Consider the following 23,706-nt stretch of genomic DNA (forward strand, 5'->3'; position numbering starts at 1 on the left):
TGTTGAAAGCTAGACCCACCGGGTTTGCTTCTTTTGAATGTGGGTACATATATCTGGTTCGTCAAATGTGACCTGGTGGGTCTGATAGATGAGTTAAGAGTGATTCTTTCAGAAAGATAGGGGGGAGCCTTGGCGGAAAGGCATCTGTGGGTGATGGCCATGGATTTGAATAGTATCCTTTCTTTTATGGGTAGCCAGTGAGCTTCTTTCCTGGCTTGAGAGATGTGCTCCCTTTTAGGGATGCTTAGGGCTGCTCTTAGGGCATTGTTTTGTGTTACTTGTATTTTTTTTAGGTTTTGTGCAGACGTACCTAGGAAGAGAGCGTTGCAGTAATCCAATTTGGTGCCTACTGTGGCTCTGGCTATGGCCAGGCAGTTTTTAGTGGATAGGAAGGGTTTGACAGCGTTGATTACTTTAGTGGTAAGTGCAGCAGAGGAGGCTATGGCATTGACTTGTTGTGTCATGGAAAGAGTGGAGTCAAGGTATACTCCTAACGTTTTAACTGCAGTGGAGACTGTGATGGTGGAGTTGTCTATGTTGAAGGATTTGTACCGCGGTGGGAATTTATTTAGAGTTTCTTTGGTGCCAACTAGTAGTATCTCTGTTTTGTCCACGTTTAGGCAGAGGCCGTTGGCTGCCATCCAGGTTTGGATGGCTGTATAGATCTTGGTTAATGCTGCTGCGTCATGTTCATAGATCCCTGTGAGAGGAAGCAGGACTTGCGTGTCGTCAGCATAATTTGTGTAAGCTATGTGACGACGGTCCAGGTCATTGAACAGTGGGAGGGTGAAGATGTTGTATAAGGTAGGGGCAGTGCAGCACCCTTGTGGGACGCGCAATGGATAGTGGTAGGGTTAGCGCTGGCCGAGTCAGAAAAGACCTTCATGAGTCGACCCTCGAGGAATGATTTGACCCTAATGGCCTCTGTCTCAATGGGGACAAAACCGAAATCTTACTGGTAGGCCCCAAAGAGACCTTGAACAAACTAGACAGTAAATACTGTAATTTCAGCATCGAGAACACTGTGATCAGTCTCTGCTGCAGTAAAAACAGTGGGGAGTATACCTCGACTCCACCCTGTCCATGGATAGACGGGTTAGTTATATCATCATCATCAGCAGCACTTAAAACTAAAATCATTAATGGCGTAAAACCTCTCCTCTCCTCCAAAAAGTGCCTCAATATTGCCAGAGCCACCATAGGCGCAAAGGTGGACTATTGCAATGTCCTCCTCCTAGGTACTTCCTCCAAAAACCTCAACAAATTGCAAATCATGCAAAATAATGCTCAGAGCCGCTCTTAACATCCCTAGGCGAGAGCACATCTTTCAAGCCAGGAAAGACGCCCACTGGCTCCCGATCAGAGAACATATACTGTTCAAAGCACTCGCCATCACTCATAGATGCCTGTCTCAGTCTGCTCCCCCTACCTAGCAGAACAAATACATCATGTTCAATCCCACAGACCTATACGTGACTTATAGTCAAACCAACTCACAATCCTTGCTTTCGAAAGAGTCAAATCGGGGGGGGGGGCGTCCAGCTTTGAAGTCCTAGCACCTACAGCCAGGAACTCACTACCACTTAACCATAACTCTCGCATGGCTTTCAGAAAAGCACTGAAAACCAATCTGTTCAAGTAAACTGTTCCTCTGTTATCCCCTGGGTACCATGTAACACGTATAATGTTTGCGTTGTAATCATGTAAGACTGTACCTAAGACCGTTATCATGCTAACTGCACCTAAGTGAATATTCTGTAACCGCGCGACGATGCTGCAGGGCTGCTGTGTGCGTTATAAATGCAAATAAACAAACAACCAACGGTTGGGCACAGACACACAGCTACAAATGAGGTTCATGACATCATGGATTTATGGCGATTAACCAAGTTCGTTTTGGGTCCTTAAATGTGAAGCGCCTTAACTGACCTCAAAAGCGTTCCATGTTTATGAGCGCGTTCAACTAGTCTAACCTAGTCCCACTCGAAGTGGAGAGGAAACCACCCTGAAGGAGGGGCCCTTTTGGCCTCAGGCCCGGTCAAGAACAGTGGAGTAGGCATCTTGCACCACGCCTTGTTAGGGCTGAAAATAGCGCAGATCCACAGAAGCCCAGGCGGCAGGTTCCTAGCCTTAAACGGGTCAATTCGATCAAGGCAGATAACATTGTGTTCAGTTTATGCACCAAATAGCCACCAAATCGAGTTCAGTACAAAGCTTTTACTTTTCTTGGAAGGATGTAGAACCGGGGCCCTGATTTGTGGAGGGGACTTCAATAGGGTGATGGACCCAGACCTTGACTGGGTCTCTTATAGTAGGAGTACAGGGGCCTTTCAAAATCTTGTGTGAATATTTCCTGGTAGACACGTGGCAAGCCCGTCACCCGCAAACGAAAGCATGCACTTTGAATTCACCCCCACACCAAACATTCACTCGCATGCATTACATTTTTTTACGGAGGTCTCATTGGAACACAATATAGAGGAGGCAGCCATCGAACTAGTGGGCTGGTCAGACCACGACATGAGCGCACTCGACCTTGACGTAGGCCCAAGCACAAAAACAGACAAAAGATGGACCTGTCATGACACACTTTTTAAAGATCAGTTCTTTAGAGAACTCCTGGATAAGGAAATCAGGGAATTTGTAGAGAGCATTGATATGGGTGACCCCTCCCGAGTTGAAGGCTGGGAAGCGGTCAAAGCCACGGCAAGAGGGCTTCTGATATCACAGGGGTCATTTGTAAAGAGGGCTAGCATCCTGAGGGAATCCCACCTAGAGGGAAATAAAAAACAGAGGCCATCCAGTCAAGGGGGAACGGGGGGGGGGCATAGTCAAAGCGTTAACAGAAATTAAAGGGCGCAGGCAAGAACTGAAAGCAGTGTGGAGTAGCAAAATACTAACCAGCCTCTGCAAAGTTAAGCAGATCTTTTAAGTAAGTGGAGAGGTCAGACAGCGATATACACTACAGGGGACACTTCTAGAAAATCCCACTGATATCGCAACCCGCTTTGCCCAGTTTTCTGAACTATATTCCTCGGACTGCGTGCCCGTCTGGGAGCGCTAAGACGCATTTCTAGATAGCTGAACACACGGCAGAGCCTGGACATTGACAAACTGAGTGCTCCTATAACGGCAGAGGTCGGCTCTGCCATTTCCAGATTGAAGGCAGGGTCAGCTCCAGGTCAAGACTTCTTCACCCCAGCTTTCTACAAAACATTTAGTGGCGCCCTGACACCCTTCTTGACCCTTCTCTTTAACAATATGAGTCGGGCCAGGCCCCTGCGTCTTTCAAAGAGGCCAGAATAATTGTTCTCCCCAAGGAAGGAAGAGACCAGCTCGACTGCGATTCCTACTGGCCAATCTCCCTCTTAAACGTCGATGCCAAGGTATACGCCAGCATCCTAGCCAATAGGCTAGGCGACATGTGACCAAAGCTTATACAGAACGACCAGGTCAGGTATGTCAAGGGGTGACAGGGCGCAGACAATGTCTGCAATACCCTAGAACTGATTGCATTGATCGATACCGGAGACAAGGGCCCACCCTAGTTCCGGTCAACGCAGTGAAAGCTTTCAATCGGGTTGAGTGGCCTTTTATGCTTCAGGTCCTCAGGAAAGCCAACCTGGGGGCTCGTTGGATTATGGGAGCACAAGCCTTGTATCGCAACACAAAAGCGAAAGTCATAGTCAACGGGTGGCATCTCCCCCCCTTCACACTGAGCCTGAGGACCAGACAGGTCTGTCCCTTATCAACCCTGATTTTCACACTGTTAATGGAGCCATTAGCCCAAAAAAATACGGAAAGACCCCTCTGTCACAGGGATTACCAAATTCGGAAAGAAAAATAAACTTGCGTTATTTGCGGACAATGTCCTAGTCTGACTCACCCTTCCTGCTCGATTCCTGCGCTTCTAGCCGTAGTAGAGGAGTACGGAACCCTCTCTGTCCTCTGTGTGAACCTGAACAAAACTCTAGTCTTACCACTATACATGGGTTATCCAACTCTTAGATATCTACAAAGAACATTGGGCCTGAAGCAGGCTCACAGCAGTATACGGCACCTAGGGGTGATGGTACCGAATCAGCTCGGGGATTTATATCGGACCAATTATGCCCCGCTCTGGTCAGCGATAAAGAGACATCAAAAAATGGTCGAAACTAAACCTTTCATGGGCTGGGAGGTTCACTACTATTAAAATGAATGTGCTTCCGAGACTTCTTTTTCTATTTCTGTCTCTCCCAGTCATTCTTCTAGACTCCTTTCACGCTGAAATGAAACACACATTGCTAACATTCCTCTGGGACGGGAAAAGACCCTGAATCGCTTATAAAACCACGATCCTTCCAAAAAACAAGGGAGCATGGCATGCATGAGTTCAGGGCGGCCCAATTTAGGGTGCTGCTTGACCACATCAGAGAACCCGACAGCAAGCAATGGGTCCAATTAGAAAATTGTTATTTTTCACCAGTGACATTGGGATAGTGGTTATGGGTCCCCCAGAAACTATTGCCCCAGAGAGTCCGGGAACACTCTATATTAGTGGTGTTATGGGCCCTGTCTAAAAAAGAAACCGGACATGAGGGGTGTTGCCACCTGGCCCTCCCCCTTGAGTTGCATCTGGGTGCCCCCAAGAAGAGTTCTCATAGTTGACCCAATTCGCTTCCAACCACAATATGAACAAGGCCTGGTCAAGGTGGGGCAAATGTGGAAAAGGGCGGTCTAACTGACCAAGGAGGAACTAGAAAGCGCACTGCGAGGCCAACGGATCCACCCAATGCTATACTTGCAATTGAAAGGTGCACTCACTGACCCTTGGTGGGACTCACAGTCCCAGGGGCCTCTTATTCTGTTAGAGAGCATACTTAACACACACATGGGCTCCAAGGGGTTAATGGCAAAACTCTATTGCGCCTTATTGGACAGGGGGCATTTACCATCACAGCTGTCTGGCGCGCCACTATTTTGGTCCAATACAAGATGCACAGTAGCAGGCTTCTCATGCAATGGCACCTCACCCCCCAGCAGTTAGCCAAGATGTGCCCGGGAAGGAGCCCCTATTGCTGGTGGGATGTACACAGATCTGCAATTATTGGCATCAATGGTGGGATTGCCCCAATGTCCAATTATTCTGGAAAGAAATCTTGGGCTGGATCCATGACCTAGAGAGAATTGAAAGAGCAGCTTACCTCCCGCCCTGCCCCCCCCCCCCCCCCAACACCCCTCATTCTAGTCCTATTTGGGGTCGAGCAGGTGGATATTTGGTCCTTTCTCACCTGCCCAGAAACGTACTCTTGGCAGCTCGGGTGTGCTTCACTACGAGATGGAAACACAGCACCCTGCTGAGGAAAATAGAGTGGCTGCGAAAGGCTAAAGAAATATGACATGGAGAGCCTTACAGCCGTTCTAATGGAATCCCACACGCACATAGATTCTCAGTGGCTTCCCTTCCTGGAGTATTGGAATAGGATACAAGTTAACGCCCTCAAAGTCCCACAGGGAAAGGCTGTAAGAAGCTTAGCAATGTGCCACTGCGGTACCCAATAGGTGTCTCTTCAAATCATAGTTATAAGTCCTTTGCTTAGCGAAAACTGCTCTGTGATCATTGCCTAACTTCCTGTTGTTGCTCTGGGTTGATAAGTGCCTAGAGGGGAGGAAGGAGAGGCGATAAGAAGAAACATTGAAAACCAATTCATCATGTGCTCTTTTTTGCCCTCTGTACCACTTTATGTGGACCTGTTGATCAACAATAAAATTCTGTTTACAAAATAAAATGGGGAAGCAAAGTAAAACGGAACGCTTTACTTGCCTCCCATATGTTATGACAGGGTTCAAAACAAAGCAAAAAGGTGTCCAAGGAAATCTATGGGAAGAAAGCGGCAAAAATAAAATCTTTCCTAACGGCCCACAATTAAACTCACTTTAGAACTTTTAATCCCTGATGGGTGTTCTATGTATTATGTACCAGAACATTGGTTGTAGCTAGTCTCCAAAACAGTATATCAATCCATTTGGCAGGATATATGGGGGATATATGGGTGACATGGTTGATCTTGCATGAAAGTCATTGAAACTTCGGCAAATAATGTATTTGCGACACAGTAGAGGTTTGAGTCTCAAGGTGTATTTCAAACTGCAACCCTTATATCTCACGCTGCTGCCTTCAGCTGCCTCTCTGCAATGGTTCTCGCCCCTCCCTAAACCAGGTACAATTTCTATATTCCCTATATTCCATAATGTTCTTATTGTTTCCAGCATGCCACAGTAAGTGTGTAGGGCAGCAACTACAGACACTCTATCATGTTTCTCCACCATTGTTCCTTAGATTCTTAATAGGAAGGGAGGCTTCCTTTGGCCAAAAAGAACCTGTTCGGCATAGTTGGACACCCCCATCCAGCATGTAAATCTGATTAATCATGCTCAAACCAGTAGCACAGGACTTTGAAGAAAAAAATGTACCTTTTTTGTGATTCGAAATCTTAATCACTTTCCTTCAGAAAACCCAACCACCTTCCCCTGCAAACAATATGGTCTGATTAAACATTGCCTTGTACAGAGGGGAAAAACCTGATGCAACAAACTGTAATGATTGGACCCTCCATTTATACGGGTAGGGCCTGCATGCGCTGGTCCCTTTCTGTTGCTTTAAAGTGACATCACATGTTTTAGAAATGCTTAGTCTTGCCTGTAAAGGAGGAAGAATTCCTATGGAGGTACTTTGCCTTTTATCCTCCTGCTAAAATCCACCATACTGTTCTGGACTTAAATGTTTTAGGCAGGGTTTGGCTCACATTCTCTAAGCCCATGGCTTCAGTTGACATTCAGATGGTGTTCTAGAAACTTACCTTTCATATAGAATTTACTTTAAGGTGAAGGAATGAATTACAGGCTCTTTCGGCTGAAGAGCTTTTTTACCGTCTTTTAGAACGAAAAGGTGATTCTGCAGAGACATCCTTAATTTCTCAACACGATCACCTCAGAGTTTGATGTTAACCAGGAGAACGTTCTCCCAGTTTTATTCAGCAAGCCTTCGTCTGTTGCAGAATGGTTGTTGGACAGTACTGATGAGTGAAGGGCACTCAGGTTTGACCTCTACCATGGTATGGGCTTGCAATTTTATGATAAAAAGCACTGAAGCAAACCACAAAGACTGACATTTCACATTGTTGGAAAGATAAACCTTGTAAAGTCTCTCCGAACTTATCTTGTTCATGCAAAGAACACTTCTTTTGCCTTGAAGGATATGTTTAAGGTGGTAACTTGGGCCTCTCCATATGATTTCTGCGAACATTATTTTTACCTACTTTAGACTGGCCTCCCGCAAGACCGTTTTGGTATCAACTCTTTACATATTTCTCCTAGCTGGGAAAGTAAGTGCTTGGTCCCTCTCCCAAACATATGTCGGAAAGGAGACCTAATGCAGGAATGAGTACGGCTGGGCTGTGCTTTACAAATAAATACAAACACAAAAATAGACACGGTACTCCTGGTCTAGAGTCCACTTTCCTCCATGTGACCCAGTCTCCTCTCTAATAAGCATTAGATAAATCTAGTCAGCGTAGACTGGTGGAAAGGACTGGCGGGTAAAGCTTCTGGTTTTTGAAGGGGTAGACCCAGGAGTGGCCACACATGCACACCCTGTCATCGTATGCTTTCAAAAATGTATTGTTGCGCAGTGCTCTGTTGAAGCTCTGACGTTTGGATTTGGCTTTTTGGTGGTACTGTAAACTCGGTCTATAAGCCAAAATGAGTGGCATAGGAAGTGAATATAAGAGACAGATAGGGTTGTTAGAAGGGTCAGACACGCAGCCTGTGAGTGTTGTGTAGCTTTTTACATTGATATCCCATAACCGCTAGCCACTTTGGCAATTATCTCTACTACCTACCCTCGCCACCCAAAACTCCCCCCTTGGGATCTCTTTGAGCATGGTATTGCTAGTCGATCTTATGGAAGGTAATGGCTTTATTGCAGCTGTGAACCTCTTCCTTAATAAAAAAAAATATCTTAACTAAGTGTGCCTTCAGTCACTTGATTTATAAACAATTTGTTTCTTTGCCGCTGTTCCTGGAACTGAATTACTTTTAAAAACAAGCATTGTGAAAGCCAACAGTTTTGGCACTTGTATAGACAGTCGATGGGCATTTATCAGGCACTGCTGTAATATGCCAGAGTACTAATACAGTTTGTCAGATGTCATCTAATTGCTATGACGTGCCATTGTGGTAGTGCCTGGAAAATGCATAATGCATCCCTGCTTAAAAGTCCAAACAGTTGGCTTTGCCAAAGCTTGTTCTTAAAAACAGCATAGAATACTGCAAATACATTTGCTATGGTAGAGCAAAGCAATCCCAAAATGCTGAACTGGGTGCACAGTTTGTTCCCAAATACCTTGCATTGACTATTCCTCTAAAACCATAACACTGTCCAAATTATGTTATTAGATGTCCCTAATACATTTTTTTAGCCAATACTGATGCAAGTTTGTCAGGTTTATTTGAACGTAGGTACTTTTTACTATTTTACATAACACAGCTTAAAATAAAAATGTACATTTCTGCTGCAAATTCATTGTGAAGTAATGCTTCTTTCATTGAAGGTCTGGGTTGATTTAAGTCTGGTATCCAACCTGTGACTTCAAGATGGTTTGGATTCAGCCCCTGCTATCCTTCTTTTTTGACTATGCTGGCTAGGGCCTATAGAAATTGTAGTTCAAAACATTTGGCGTGCAAAGAAAGTTGCAGACCCCTAATTTAAGACTTCCTGATTAAGAATGATGCTTGATGCGTGACAATCATCATTTTTGTTGTATCATTGAAGGGTTCTTAATCATGTTACTTTACTCTTTGTTATGGCGTTCCACAGGGTTCAGTTTTAGGTCCTCTTTTATTTACTCTTTATACATCATGTCTCACTTCCTTGATTTCTGGGCACATTTTTATGTTGATGGTAATCAAATCTTCCTCGCCTCTGCCCCCCTTTGATGATTCTATTATCAGAATCTTTTGGCTTGTCTCCTTGCTGTTAAATCCTGGATGTCTTTACATTTCCTATGTCTTAATTCTAAAAAAACTGAAATCTTTTTCTTTCCTTCTTTTTTCTTCTAGTATTTCACTCTGTGCTGTTTCTTTTCCTTCACTTTATTTACCGGTTGGGATTCAATCTCATAATTTGGGTTTTGTTTTTGACTCTTCATTTACCGAATAGGTTGAAATTAACACCTTAGTTAAATTCTTTCGTTTTCATCATTTTAATATCCAGAAAATATGTAATCTATTAACCTTTGCCTGTGTTAAATTATTATTACAAACCATTCTCACCCAAATTATTGCTGCTGTTAGTGTGTTGACTTTGCTTTCCCTCTTAGTTGTGTTTTGCATTCAGCTGTTGGGATACTTGTTGGACTACAAATTGTTTCAAATCTTCTCCCTATTTTACTCAAATGTATTGGCTTCCTATTAAATTCGGAATCGCGTTTCATTTTCTTTGGTATTTAAATGTGTTCATGCGTTGGCTCCTGGTTATTTGAGTTCCTTGTACCATCCACAAAGGACTCTTCCTTCAGCATTTAATTTATTTCTATCTGTTCTTTGTCCTTTACAAAAAGTCCATCCAAGGTAGGACTAAAGAAGACTTAGTTAGGACACAGGGCTCCAACTTTTTGAATAGACCTGAACCACGCACGTTTTGTTGGTAGCAATGGCTGAGCAGCCAGACTTATCTCAGGATGGAGCAAGGGCTGTAGGAGGTTCAAAGAACATGGAGTATAGACATAGACCCAAAGAAACTGAAACCCTACAGTTATATACAAATAATGGTTTATTGTGTATATATACACTAGGTATAGGTAATTCTTAAGAAAGGTAAGCACTATAACACACGATGAGTAACTTTAGAACAACCAATGCAATATTCACAGTAAGTAAATCACTTTTACAATACTTGTAGAATGGCAGTTTGCAATTCAAAAGGTAAGTAAGACACTTTTGTAATAACTTTCAGAATATCTTTTTCAGGTAAAAATGGATGAAACAAGACTTACATAAAGCAGTTTAATACTTAGAATAATTTCACAGAGGCCTTAGGCTTTAGTAGTCCATCCCTATCTAGTTATGAGAGTCTCGGGGTCAGATTGGAGGGTAGAACAAACAAGGCACAAGCTGTAGAAAGTCAAATGTTCCAGAGGAAGTCTTCAGTAGCAAGTAAGTAACACTCTTGGGGGGAGCAAGGGCTCGGGGCTTTGGAGAAGGCTCCCTGAAGGCACACAAGCATTAGGCCTGGGTAAACTCCCACACACACACGAATCAGCAACACAGGAGCAGCAAAGCAACTCTATGCAAGTTCTACCAAGAATCTTGCAGTACCTTAAACGTGAAGAGAAGGATGCAGCACAACACCCCCATGATGCAGTAGCGGCCGATGAAAGAATGGACACTGGAATGGATCTGGCAGCAGCAGTCGAGTGAAAAGTATCTCGGCAAAGGTTTCTTCGTGGTTCTGTGATTTTGACACCCTGTTCAAAGCACCAGTGAAGAACGGTTATCTCCCGGTCGAGTCACTCTTTCTCGGTCCAGCACTATGCTGAGGGGACTTCAAGGAGTGTCATCTTGCCTCTGGAAGTCCGGAAGGAGTCCACCAAAGTGTTAGTAGTATTCGATCTTCCGAAGGCGATGCACTGCACAATGGCCACAGGTCCCCAGGATATTGGCGGTTTGCAACCCGTGAAGGTCACAGCTCATGGTGGGCTGGCTCGAAAGGCAGGTCGTCTCAAGACTGATTGGTCCCACCAGTCTAAGGGAGAGAGTTGTCCTCTTTGGAGTTCTCCTGATGCTGGAAGGATGGGTCGCATAGCAGCAGTTATATAGAAGGGATATCCAGTTGTCTGGAAGGGGATGAACGCATCTCTCCTTCTTTGTCGATTCTTCAGTTCCAGTCAGCTTGTCTGTGATCCATGCTTTTTATGTATGCAGGCACCCAGCCAATCGGCACCCGTGCACCATTCAAGCTGTGGGTGGTGGCAGCTGACAAAGAACAGCAGAGTTTGAGTTCTCCCCTGCTTCCTGTCTTCAAGGACACACTGGTGCTTTGGTGGGCTTCACCAAGGGATCCCGCCAAAGACAAAAGTCAAACCAGGACCTCCCCTAGAAGAAGGACCACGATACGACTAGCCGTCTTGAATTTGTGAAAAAGAACAGTGTCACCATTTTGGGTCAATGGTGACCCTTCTGTGAACTACCACGGCTGAGAGCAAAATTGCACAAAAGTTGGTAGGATAAAACCACTGCCACCATCCATTCAGATTAGCTTGTCACTGTAACCAAAAGGTTAAAGGAGCAGTGAGAAAGCAGATACATTGTAACCCTTCAGCACTCCACATAAGGTGGGGTGCACTGATCTCACAATATACAACACGGGAAGGATACTGAATATCCCCCCTGCCCTTGGGAACATGTGCTTTCACAAGGAAAATAACTGAATATTTAAAGGGAAGCCCAAGGGGCTTCCAGCAACACTGCACAGCGAGTGCTGTGTGCTGCAAAAGTCAAAGGCAGCTGCCATGAAACTTGGTTCTCACTCACTCAGGAGAACTGACAAAAAATCCAGTAGTCCAGCTGGGGGACTCGCATGTGAATGGGAATTCACATAAAAAGGAAAATCTACCTAACCGTCCTCCATAAGTATCTTATCTGTTCCTTTCTTTTCAACTTTTAGCCCCTAAACTCTGTAATTCTCTTCCTTTGGACATTCTCTTGGATTTTAAATTAGCACTATTCAAGAAACAGCTCTAACGCCTTTTCATACGGCCTGTCTTTTCCCAGGATGATGTCTCTTGACGTGTTTACCAGTGGCATAATTGTTTGGTTCAAGCTCTTGCCATTTACTTTTATTGTACTGTTTGAATTATGTACAGCACTTTGGATAAAGGCACTATATAAATGCTGTAATAAACAACTTCTTGTTCCTTTCAGGCAGCTGATTCTGCTGTTAGAGCTCTATAGTGCCAGAGATATATATGATTATTTGCGTCCAATTTCTCTGAGCCTGTGTGCTGACAAAGTTTCATCAGTGCGATGGATATCCTACAGACTGGTAAGCATGGACTTATTGGGAACAAATTGATTTTTATTTTCTCAATTCAAAATAAAGCTGACGTGTTCTGCGTTTGCCATTTGAATGAATTATTGTCTTCTACCTTTTGAAATTTAACCTAGGTAAGCGAGATGTTAAAGAAGCTTTATGTGACCTCCACATCAACATTTGCATTGGACCTCATGTCTGAACTTGTTGAAAGATTTTGTCGTTCTCCAAAATGGTCAGCCCGGCAAACGTTTGTATTCATCTGCCAGGTGAGCAAGTGTTGGTTTGACGTTCAACTTGATCACAAATCAAGATTTGAGGATTCTGGTTTGTTTTGTCTTCTGATTTTCTCTAATTTTTTAAAATGTCTTCATTTATGGCGTTGACCTTTCAGGCTTAAAAATTGGGCGATTGTAACTCCTGAAAAAATAGCATCTGGATAGTCCTGCCCCGTCAAGTTCTAGGCTAGTAACTAATTTTATTCCAGAAAAGAGAATTCAAAATGTAGAATAACTTTTCAGCAACATAATCCAACAGTCACCTTTAGAACGATCACTCTGGGATTTGACCCTATTGTAGTAAGAATATCATTCTTCGGATGGTGGGTCACACCCAGGGAATGCTGGCTAAGGGAGTGCAAATTCTGCTGAACCTTCAAAATGCAGTTAATACAGGCAATATTAGGGCTGTGGTTCTAATCAACTAGCCCGCCTCATTCCCCTCCATCCCTTGCCACAACTTGGGTCTCCAATGAAAAGAAAGGTATTAGAATGGTTTTCTTAGTGTCTGTTTGATCAATCTCTTTTTGCTATGAAGTCTCCCGATCTCAGTGCAGTGTGCACCAGGCATCAACATTGATTTGTGTACTGTTTAATCTTTGTTTAAATATATTTTTATTGGTTTCACAATATGTATGTTGGTTAAAACGGATGTTCAGAATCTGTCCTTTGGATGGATTCTGAGAAGCCACCCTTTTCTGGTGAACAGGGAAAAATACTAGTCAAACTCTATCTGGGTAGTGTGACTGAGCAGCAAGGCTTAGAGTTAAGCAAGTGTGGGATTCGTGAAGGGTTCAGTTTAGCACACATAAAGCACTCTTAGTAGCACAATTTAGGCAGAATGTATGAAAATGCCATAATTTATTTACATCTTGTACAAACTCTTAGCAATTTAAAAAGCACACGTGTAAATTACCCTACAACAGTCGCTGCTATAATGTACACATTTACTTTTGGGGCGCTCTTGTTAAAGAGCATGAACACTTTACTTTAGGAATAGAAAACACAATCTGAGCAACTGTATTGTAGTAAAGCAAGTGAATAAAATACAAGGTGAGAACCAGATTATAGCACTAGTATGTTGGGGAGAGAGAGAGTAGTTTTAAACACCATACACAGCTTTTTAAAATCAGGCTCTACAGAGGTCCCAAACACATTATTTTTAGAAGTCTAGGAGTCTTTTAAAGAGTCTATACAAGAGTTAGCAAAGCCAATAGGTTCAGTTTGTAAGTGTTTCAGAGTAGTAGAACAATTCAAGAAAGTTTCTTAACAGACCTTATCCCAATCCAACTTCCTTAGGGGAAGTCCAGGAGAGGATCCTTGACCAGAAATCCACTGATCCCAGTCATGCAAGCGAGAAGTAGGGGAAGGACTTTACACCTGTAAGAACAGGTAGGTTCACTCAACCCCTCTCTTCAGATTCACTCAGGGATCACTTTGGCACCTTCTTAAATCGCTCAGCCCCCATGCTCCATCTCTTGTTGCAGTGAAGGGGGTTCTGGGGTTGTGGGTGCAGCGATTCCTTTCAGCTTCTGGATTTAGGTCCGGCTAGTCGCCAGTTCTGCATTCTGGCAAGAGGATTCTGTGATGAATCCGATGGCATCATCACTCCTTTCCCGTCGGTGACCTCCCATGTGGCCAGGGGACGGCTGCCGCTACTTGACCCTGGGAACAGCTATATGAGGGAGGATCACATGGGGGGTGATGGTATCAGCGGGTGAGACATGGTATCCCCCTTCCCCTGTGCAGGATGAATCTCCCATTTACAACACTTTAATGGCCTATTGTAATTCCTCCCTTTCTCCATCCATGGAAAGTTTTGAATCCCTTTTGTGTCAACCTATAGGCCAACTCTGAAACATGGACTTGCCTTGTAAATCTGCTAAAACCACCTGTCATTACTCCACATATCAAACCTCCAGGACTGACATACTATCAAAACCCATTATGGACATTCATACAACGTTTTCATGCAAGTTGCCAAAAAGGGACTACTGTTACCATAAACGCCAAAATACTGTGGAGAGGAGTGGAGGAATGCAAAGCAAGAGAAGCCCAGAGCACAAGGTAATTGCTGTGAGGACACACCCTCAAGTCTCTTAGGGCATTTAATACCTCCTCCATGGTGACGTGCTACCTGGGCGCTTAATGATACGTGGGCTTGCGCTCCTGTCACGATCTTGGCTTTGCGCGGAGGTAGCACGTACACCTACCTCCCCGTTGGGTCTTGGGGTCTGGGGTGTTAACAACACAGGCTTCCGTGACCCTCCGGGGAAAGAGGGTTAGGGTCCGCTGGTTGGTTAGGTTGGGGTGGTTAGGAAAACTGGATAACAAGGCAGGAAAGGGAAAAAGGGAGGGATAAGGGAAGGCTGAGTGGTTTAGATGTGTTGCCCCTCCTGGGGTTTTGTTAAGCAATTGACACTTCGCCCAGCACTCCTTCACTTGAGCACATATTCTACTTTAGAACCTAGATGCTGCTTTCTCTAGATTGCACAAATTAACAATTACGCTATCTTGCAGTATGAATATTACAGCATACCCACTGATCTGCAAGAACATAAGATCACCACACATTTAAATCTCATTGCAATAAGGTAACAAAGGAAAGCACTTAGCTTCGATTGTCAGCAGGAGACTCGGGGTTAATTCACCAGTGTTCTATCTTGCTGTGCGAACTACGGAACTCCGCTACAAGAACCAAAAAACAGGAGTGAGCGTACATACGCTTGAGAAACAGATCATACATTGACATGCCGCCGGAACCTGGCATAAACGTTAGCTACATTAAAGTTTAGACAAAGCATGAGTAACTTCTGTCTGAGCTCCGGCTCGCAAAGTAGCGGATGAACAGTGCCGGTGCTCTGTTCTTGGATTAACTGTGCCGGAATTCCGGCCGTATGATTTGCAAGGGTTAAAGTGTCGGAAAACCCGACTCCGCTTTGCTACTTGGCGTGGAGCTGCGCGGCTTCAAATAATCACAATGCCGGGCTCCGAAGCGCCACTGACTGTGAAGCGTAATTCACTCTGTACGAGTGCTCGGACTGGGTTAGCAACAAGGATAAAAGTGCACTTATCTGTAGGACTCAGCGGGGCCTGCAGAGTTCGCAGGCGGGGTGTGGCCCCGCTGATAGCTGCCTGCAGGAGCCTGCTGGAAAGACGTCTTGCCTCTTCAAGATCCCGTAGTGCAAGCGGCGCCCCCACGTGTTCCTGGCGCGCATGCGCGTTTTGCAGGGCGGGGTCCAGAAGCTTCCCGGTGACTCTCCTGCACGTGAGGCTGCTGGGAAGTGTAGTCCGGTTCCTTCTTTCCTTGTTTTGTAGGGCTAGGGGGCTGGTTTGCCCACACCTAGCCCTTTGCCTGCAAAGGACACAAAGCAAGGTCCTAAAATAAAGGGGTTTTAACCTCTGTGTCACTCTTTTCCCGTGATTCCCACCACTCACATTACTTTGGTGCTGGATGCTCCCTCCAACCACCTGGGGTATCCTGACAGTCACTTAGGAACAGCTAAAACACAGGCACAAATATTAAATCATATAAAGAAAAAAAGGGTAGGGCCATTTCCTGGGTCTGAACTCTCCTTTTTACTTTGGGTTATCTTAGTAGCTAGGGGCTGCAAGGAGAGTGGTGCGCAGGATCAAAGTGTCAGCTGACCCACGTTTTGACCTGCTACAGTCTTCCTCAGGGCTTTCAAATGATTATTTCCGTTCTCATCCTAAATAATGCAGCAAGCCAAATTGCCCAACTGCTGTGCTTTGAGAAATTAAAATATTTCGAGATACAATGATAGGGCAACTTCCCAAATACCTATATAACAGCCTGCTTGGGGTGATAAACACACATTGCTTCTACAAATATTAAGCCAGTTCTATTTGCCAGGGATTTACGCTGAGGTGAAAAACGTTGTGCTTACATGTGCTCTGTACCAGAAGACCAGATCTCAGATGTCCCCTACAGCTCCATTACAAACTTTACTAATCATTGATGTGCCCTTTTCACGTATAGGCATGGATATAGTTGGGCTCCTTCAACCAACAAAAGAGTTGGCTAATGTCTGAAGTGAAGGTAATTCTACATATAAAAACCCTCAGAACTTGCATTTATCACCCGCCGACTGACAGATTGGTAGAACGATTCAATAAAACTCTAACACATTCTGAAGAAGTTAGTTGAGGTCAATGGCAAAAATTGGGATGTCATGACAACTTGGGCTCTTTTTGCCATCTGAAAAACCCCACAATCCTCAACAGGATTCTCTCCCTTTGAACTATTGTATGGTATAGAGCCTTAGGATTTCCTTGACATGTTACGGGAGACTTGGGAGGAACGGGTGAAAGCCATCTTGCCACTTTCCCAAACGGCCCAACGATTAAAAGAACACATGTCTACGGTCAGAACAGTAGTCAAAACCCATATGGTCAAGGCCCAGGAAAATCCCAAAACCTACCACGATAAGAACGCCCTGCTGAGATCCTTTTCCATTGGACAAAAGGTCCTTTTTTTCCTTGCTTACTCTGAAAATAAAATGTCTAAATGGCATGGTCCTTATTAAGTGATGGAACAAACAGGGCCATGTAATTATTGTGTATCCCAACCTGACAGAAGAATTTAAGACCCTTAACTTTCACATAAATCTCTTCAAGGAGTGGAGAGAAAGATCCTGTTGAGAATACTATAGTAGTACTAACTAGTCTATTGGCTGAGATTCTAACCACCCGATTCCTTCCACCTGTTTCCGAACCAGAGAGACAACCTGTTGGACTTGCTAAAGCAATTCCCTGATGTCTTCAGAGCTGAGCAAGGGAGGGTTAAGGTAGTGTTTCGTTACATCTTCACACCCACAGGGAAGGCGGTAGATTTAAAACCATACTGGATACCCGTATCCAGAAAAGAGGTAGCCATAGAGGAGGTGGAAAACATGCTGAGATCGAATATCATCTCAGAGCACTTGGTCCTCTCTGATAGTACCTGTTGCCAAGCAAGATCAGCCGTGTAGGTTCTACATTGATTTCAGAAAGGTGAATGCGTGCTCCCAATTCGACAGTTACCCTATGCCAAGGATAGACAATCTAATTGATCGATTGGGGGAAGCCGTTTTCCTCTCTGCGATGGGATACTGGCAAGTTCCCTTTAATCCAGAAGACAAGCAGACCGTTTTCTCCACCCCCATTATTATAACGCACCTGTACACAAGAAACACTTGTGTACAGGCCTGTTATAAATGACCTATATCATTGGACTGTTTCAGTTCAAGGTGTTACCTTTTGGACTGCACAGAACTCCAGCCACCTTTCAAAGGTTGATGGGCCAAGTCGTACTCTTCCTTCTGTGGTGCTTATAGCGACAATATCGTAATTCACAGTAAAACATGGGAAGAAAATCTATACCTACTCCCAGGGCCTTGGGAAAAGCTGGGCCCAGAGCAAATCCAAAAAAATGTCACTTGGTACAATCATCGGCAGTCAAGTATCTTGCCTTTTTGGCTGACAATGGGCTGGTGCAACTCCAGAATGAAAAAGTAAAACTTGTCCAGGAAACCCCAGGATCCAAGACTAAGAAAGATCTAAGGGCCTTGGGGTATTATAGGTGATTAATTCCCAGTTATTTTTCCATCACAACTTGCTTCACAGATAAACTTAACAATGCAGAGTTCCAAAACGAAGTGGAGAGGGGAAGACCAACTGTGTTTTGACAAACTTAAGAACGTTCTGTGTAGTGAACCTGTGTTAAAGGTGGCAGATTTCAACAGGGAGTCAATTCTTCAGACATACGCTTCACATCTTCACATGTTGGGTTATGGGCAGTTCTCTCACAATATCACGATGGTATAGAACACCCCATTCTTTACATTAGTAGAAAGCTGTTTCCCTGAGAAAAGAACTATGCCACTATTGAATACCTTTAAATACTACTTCACTGGCCAGAAATTTAGATTGGTCAAGGATCACTCTCCATTAACATGGATGAACCTCTGTAAGGGCACCAATGCACTGGTCATGCACTGGTTCTTAGACCTCAGCCCTATTGCTTCACGGTAAAACACAGAAAAGGAAGAGAACAGGGTAATGTAAACTTCCTTTCCCGTTTCTCAATAGGTGCAGAGAGAACCAGCAGCACTAGGGGAAGGGTGTGTGATAAATTCAATGGCATCATCACTCTTTTGACCGACTGTGACCTCCTCCCATGTAGCCAGGGGACTTCAGCCACTACCCGATTCTGACCCTGTGGGCGGCTATATGAGGGAGGATCACATAGCAGGAGACAACCTCTGGAAGGATGTGATGGTATCAGCAGGTGAAACATGTTATCCCCCCTTTCCCCTTGCAGGATGAACCTCCCATTTAAAACACTCTAATGGCCTATTGGAATTCCTCCCATTCACCCTCCATGGACAGTTTTGAATACCTTTTGTTACAACCTATAGGCCAGCTCTCAAACATGGACTTGCCTTGTAAATGTGCTAAAACCATCTGCCATAACTCCATATACCAATCCTCCATGACTGACTTGCTATCAAAACACATTATGGACATTCATCCAGCTTTTTAATGCAAGTTGCCAAAAAGGGACTACTATTCCCATAAACATCACAACATTGCGACAAGCAAGAAGAGTGGAGGAATGCAAAGCAAGAGAAGCCCCGAGCACAAGAAGCGCTCTAGTTGCTGGGAGCACACACACATGGCCGGGACATTTAAATCTGGACCGCCAGAAAATCAGGGACACTGCTGGTGGGAGCGGGCTGCTCCTCTCTGTGTGATCTATGGGCTGGAGGAAGGTCGGTGAGCCAACCGGCTCAGAAGCAGAAGGCTGCGCTGAGAAGTGAACATGCACCTGGAACACCAGAAGTCATTGCAGTACTCCTGGGTGTTTTGCCAGATTCGGAAAGCAGCAGTTCACCTACCAGAGACCCGTGCGAAGCTGACAAGCCCAGCTGGAGCCATGGGCTAAAGGGACGCAGAAAGCAAATGGTCTCATAGGAATAAAACGCACCCAGACTGTTAGCGACGGGCTTGGACAGCGAGGCAAGCGCCATGTTGCAGGCACGTGGCATGCAGCCCGACAAAATGGCCATCGCGCCACACAAAATGGCTGCTCGTCCGATACCGCCCATGGTGCTGAGCAGGTGGGAGAAACGAGTTTCGAGGTGGGGACTTGGCTTCACCTGGTACATGGCCTACAGCTTATCCTTCAGCCCCACAGACAGCAAGGCAGAGTAGGCCCAGACCTCAGCAACCTTAGGGCCTTACTCTTAAGCCACCTAGTGCACCACCGGCCTGTGAGGATAGATTCTTTGAGAAATTCCTCACCCTTGAGAGATCCTCTCAGATGGGTACCATCCTTCTGGATGTTATCGGGACATGCTATTCTCTGTCCCGGCGCCCATAGTCATTCTCCCTATGGCTCCAGCCCCTCAGGCCCCCGTGCAACCTCTGCTGCCTAGGCCAGCCCCCGTGGTTCCGGCTCTTCTGCCTCCTGCACCCCAGGTGGTTCCATACTATCCACCACAGCAGCCTCCGGCCCCGGTCGCTACACCTCAACCTGCAGCATCCAGCACTCCTCCACCTGTTCCAGACCAGCAGGTCACCCTGGTGGACACCGACAAGGAGGAGGAACCTGACACTCCGTCTTCAGCCAAGGCTTTCCATGATCTGCTTGCAGGTCTGGCTGAATACTTGGGGCTTCTGCAACCCGAGGTGGAACAACCAAGGCGGAGGTCCTGGCTGAAGTCCTCACTCTACGCCTCATGGCTAGAACAAGGATTCCGATGCAGAAGGATGTTTTTGCCTTGGGCAAAAAGGGATGGCTTAAACCCCATTCGTCGCAGCTCACCATCAGGCACCTCGAAGTCAAGTACAGGCAATTGGAGGGGGTTACACTCTTGCGGTCGGCACACCCTCAACCACACTCTTTGGTGATTGCTGCAGCCCCTATCTACTCGAAAGCCACAGTCTTCTCGGCCACCTCGTCCTCTGTTCTGCTAGGCAAGGAGGAGAAGATCTTGGAGGCGTATGGAAAGAAGGACTATTCCAACGCCACGCTGCACATTCTTCAGTCTAATGCAGAAGCCATGCTCGCAGCCGTTAACCAAAGTCTTTGACGGGAAATAGCAGACTATCTTCCAGAACCTCAGGTACACAGTCAAGCACGCGTCCAGGCGGGGCAGGCAGAAGCAAAGATGGTGGCTCAAGACATCATGAAGTCCACAGTTGCACATATTAGCACCTCAGGCCGTGCCATCTGCATAGCAACAGAAATTAGGACTGCCTGACTGAGTACCAAATTCAACCTGGACGTCCAGGAACGCATATTGGACCTTCCATTCGAGGGTAGCAACCGCTTTCATTCCGCCACCAATGAGGAACTTGATAAGAACAGTTCCCAGACTGCGAAATCCTCATCTATCCTCACGAAGTCCACGGCCAAGACGTACATTCAGACGCACCAGCGTTACGACAAGGGGCGTGTCTTCGGCGGGTTCCAAGACTTCCAGGAACAAAGGTCCAGGCAGCCGACCAGTCTCCAAGTCCGCACCGCTGCAAACACATGCCAGGGAATAAGGGCTTCTTTCAGTCCCCCTCTTCAGCCCCAGCCTCAGAGGGAAAGAAGACATGACATTTCCCTCCGGGTCCACGTGTCTCCGATGGGGGGCAGGCTTGCCCTTCACGCATAGTATTGGCGCGCCAGGTTCACGGACCCCTGGATTGTATCAGTAGTGTCCTTGTGCTACCGCCTACCAATTCCTTCCTCTCCGCTCTACTCCCCTCCACTCCCACAGATTGGTACAACAATTCTGTTGGCGGAAATTCGATTGCTCGTAGAGAGCCAGGCAGTGGAAGAAGTCCCAGCCTCCCGGGGCGGGGGTATGGGCTTCTACGCCAGGATTTTCACCATACACAAGAACTAGTTGTGTTGGACCTTTCCACCCTGAACCTTTCCCTCCCTCTTCAAAAGTTGAAGATGGTTACCCCAGCGCTTATGGCAGAGACACTGCAAAGGAGACTGGATGTGCTCCCTGGATCTGAAGGACGCGTACCTACATGTCCCGATTTGGCAGAATCATTGGTTCTTCCTAAGGTTCAGGATCATGGGCTTCCATTTCCAATACAAGGTCTACCCTTTGGACTCAATTCAGCCCTCACGGTCTTCACCAGGCTTATGAATGCAGTGGCAGCCCTTCTGAGGGCCCATGGTCACCATGTCTACCCATACCTAGATGACTGGCTTGTCAGGGCGAGATCCCCGGAGGCGGTCCATCACACCTCCTCCGCCCTCATGAATACGCTACACAAATTGGGATTTTCCATCAGTCTCAAGAAGTCACTGCTGCAGTCGACGCAGAGTCTGGCGTTTCTGGGCCTCATCTGGGACACGAGCACCAAGAGAGTTTTTCTCTCTGAGGACAAGATCGCAGCCATCAAAAGAGCCACGGGTAACTTTTTTCAGCCGAGCAGTGACCTCCGCATGGTGGTACCAGCACCTCTTGGGGATCATGGCGGCATGTCTCCTAGCAGTGACTTACACAAGGCTCAAAATGAGACGATTACAGCTGCACTTCGCAGCCTCATGGAGTCAGGAGCAGGGTTCCCAGGCGGAACTCATCAGCATTCCTCCCTTTCTCCACTAGGACCTTGCCTGGTGGAGCACAGACTGCAACTTGAGAATAGGCAGACCCTTCTGGCAAGCAGCACCACAGTTTACCATCACCACAGATTCTTTCTTGGAGGGATGCAGAGCTACCCTGGACAACCACAGCGTCCATGGAGTTTGATCTTTTCAGGAACAGGAGGCTTATATCAATTGGCTAGAGCTGAAGGCGATCTGGCTCACTCTCAAAGCCTTCATGCCGCTTATCAGTGGCAAGACGAACCTCATTCAAACGGACAATTCCACCAGCATGTATTACATTAACAAGCAGGGTGGCACCAGGTCTCCTCCTTTATGCTCCCTGGCGGTCAGCATTTGGGAGTGGGCTCTGGGGAACATACACTTGATGGCGATCCACCTCCCAGGGGAGCCAAACCTGGAGGCGGACAGACTCCGCAGGTTGGGTACGGACAATTATGAATGGCAACTGAACGATCAGGTCCTTCAAGGGATCTTCAACAGATGGGGGCACCCCAAGGTGGATCTCATCGCCACCTGGTACAACACGAAGTGCCCTCAGTTTACGTCCTGCCAGGGACAGGCCCTAGGCTCCCTGGGCGATGCGTTAGTTACATTTGAACAGCATGAACTCCCACTCCCCTGGTACACAGGGTGATCTGCAAGATAAGAGAGTCCCGACAACTCAGTATCATTCTGATAGCTCCTTGGTGGCCGGCCAGACCACGGTTCTTGGAGCTGCTCAGCCTGTCGGACCAGCCTTTGATTCACCTTCCATTGGGCCCAGCTCATCTACTATCGCACCAGGGGGGCCCGGTCATCCACCCCGCCCCGCAGAAATTAGCCCTCGCAGCGTGGTTCCTGAACAGATTACATTGAAGCATCTGCGGCTTTCACAGGCTAACCTAGACATCATGCAGGGTGCTATGAGCGATGCTACTAGGAGCCAGTACAAAACCAAGTGGTCTAGGTTTTGCCACTGGGCTGAGTCTAAGCAGGTAGATCTGCTTACTTGCACATTGGACGACGTGCTATCCTTCTCTGCACACCTTGCCCAGTCAAGGGGTGCAAATAGATACCTGCCGCACCTATCTGGCGGCCATTGGAGCCTATGGGAACTCGGAGGAGGAAGTGTTCTCTTCCTCCAATTCGGTGGTTAAGACATTTGGCGGCCCTTACCAGGCTCTATCCGCCTATCGAGAAGCCACACCACGTGTGGGACCTAAACATAGTGCTGGACGCCTTGGCGCATAAACCCTTTCAGCCAATGGCGCCCGCGGACATCAGGCTGATCACCATTAAGACAGCCCTCTTGGTGGGCCTTATGTGAAAATGCTGGGGCCGCGAAATCCAAGCTCTTGTGGCTTCTGAGCCTTAAACTAGCTTTGATAGGGACAAGTTGGTCCTTAGAACGCATACAGCGTTCCTCCCTAAGGTAGTCTCTTCGATCCATCTAAATGAGGAGGTAGTGCTACCTACTTTTCTCACGGACCCTAAGGACAATGCTCAGAGGGTCCTGCATTGTCTGTATGTAAGGCGCACTCTAAAATTCTACCTCAATATAGAACCAAGAGCTTCTGCAAATCAGAGGCTCGCTTTGTTACCTTCGGGGAGGTGGGGTGGGGGGGACAAAGCCGGTATGTCAGGCTTCTAAGGCCTCCATAGCAAGGTGGATGGTTTCGGCCATTAAGGAGGCCTATAAGGGTCAGCACAAGCCACTTCCGGCAAACATGCATGCCCATGCTATGGCAGTC

At 46.3% G+C, this 23,706-nt stretch overlaps 1 protein-coding gene across 10 annotated transcripts in view; it reads left to right on the top strand.

Annotated features, from left to right (window-relative positions):
* The window catches only part of PPP4R1 (protein phosphatase 4 regulatory subunit 1), a 1,265,416-nt gene that overhangs the window by 1,164,942 nt on the left and 76,768 nt on the right, over window positions 1–23,706 (top strand). For all 10 annotated transcript variants that reach the window (XM_069613385.1, XM_069613380.1, XM_069613382.1 and 7 more), the window contains 2 exons: window positions 11,965–12,085; window positions 12,208–12,342. In XM_069613385.1, coding sequence (XP_069469486.1) covers window positions 11,965–12,085; window positions 12,208–12,342 — 256 coding nt within the window. The remainder of the gene's footprint in view (window positions 1–11,964; window positions 12,086–12,207; window positions 12,343–23,706) is intronic.

The sequence above is a fragment of the Ambystoma mexicanum genome, chromosome 5p, assembly GCF_040938575.1.
Source record: "Ambystoma mexicanum isolate Mex_15411 chromosome 5p, UKY_AmexF1_1, whole genome shotgun sequence".
Taxonomy (NCBI): domain Eukaryota; kingdom Metazoa; phylum Chordata; class Amphibia; order Caudata; family Ambystomatidae; genus Ambystoma; species Ambystoma mexicanum.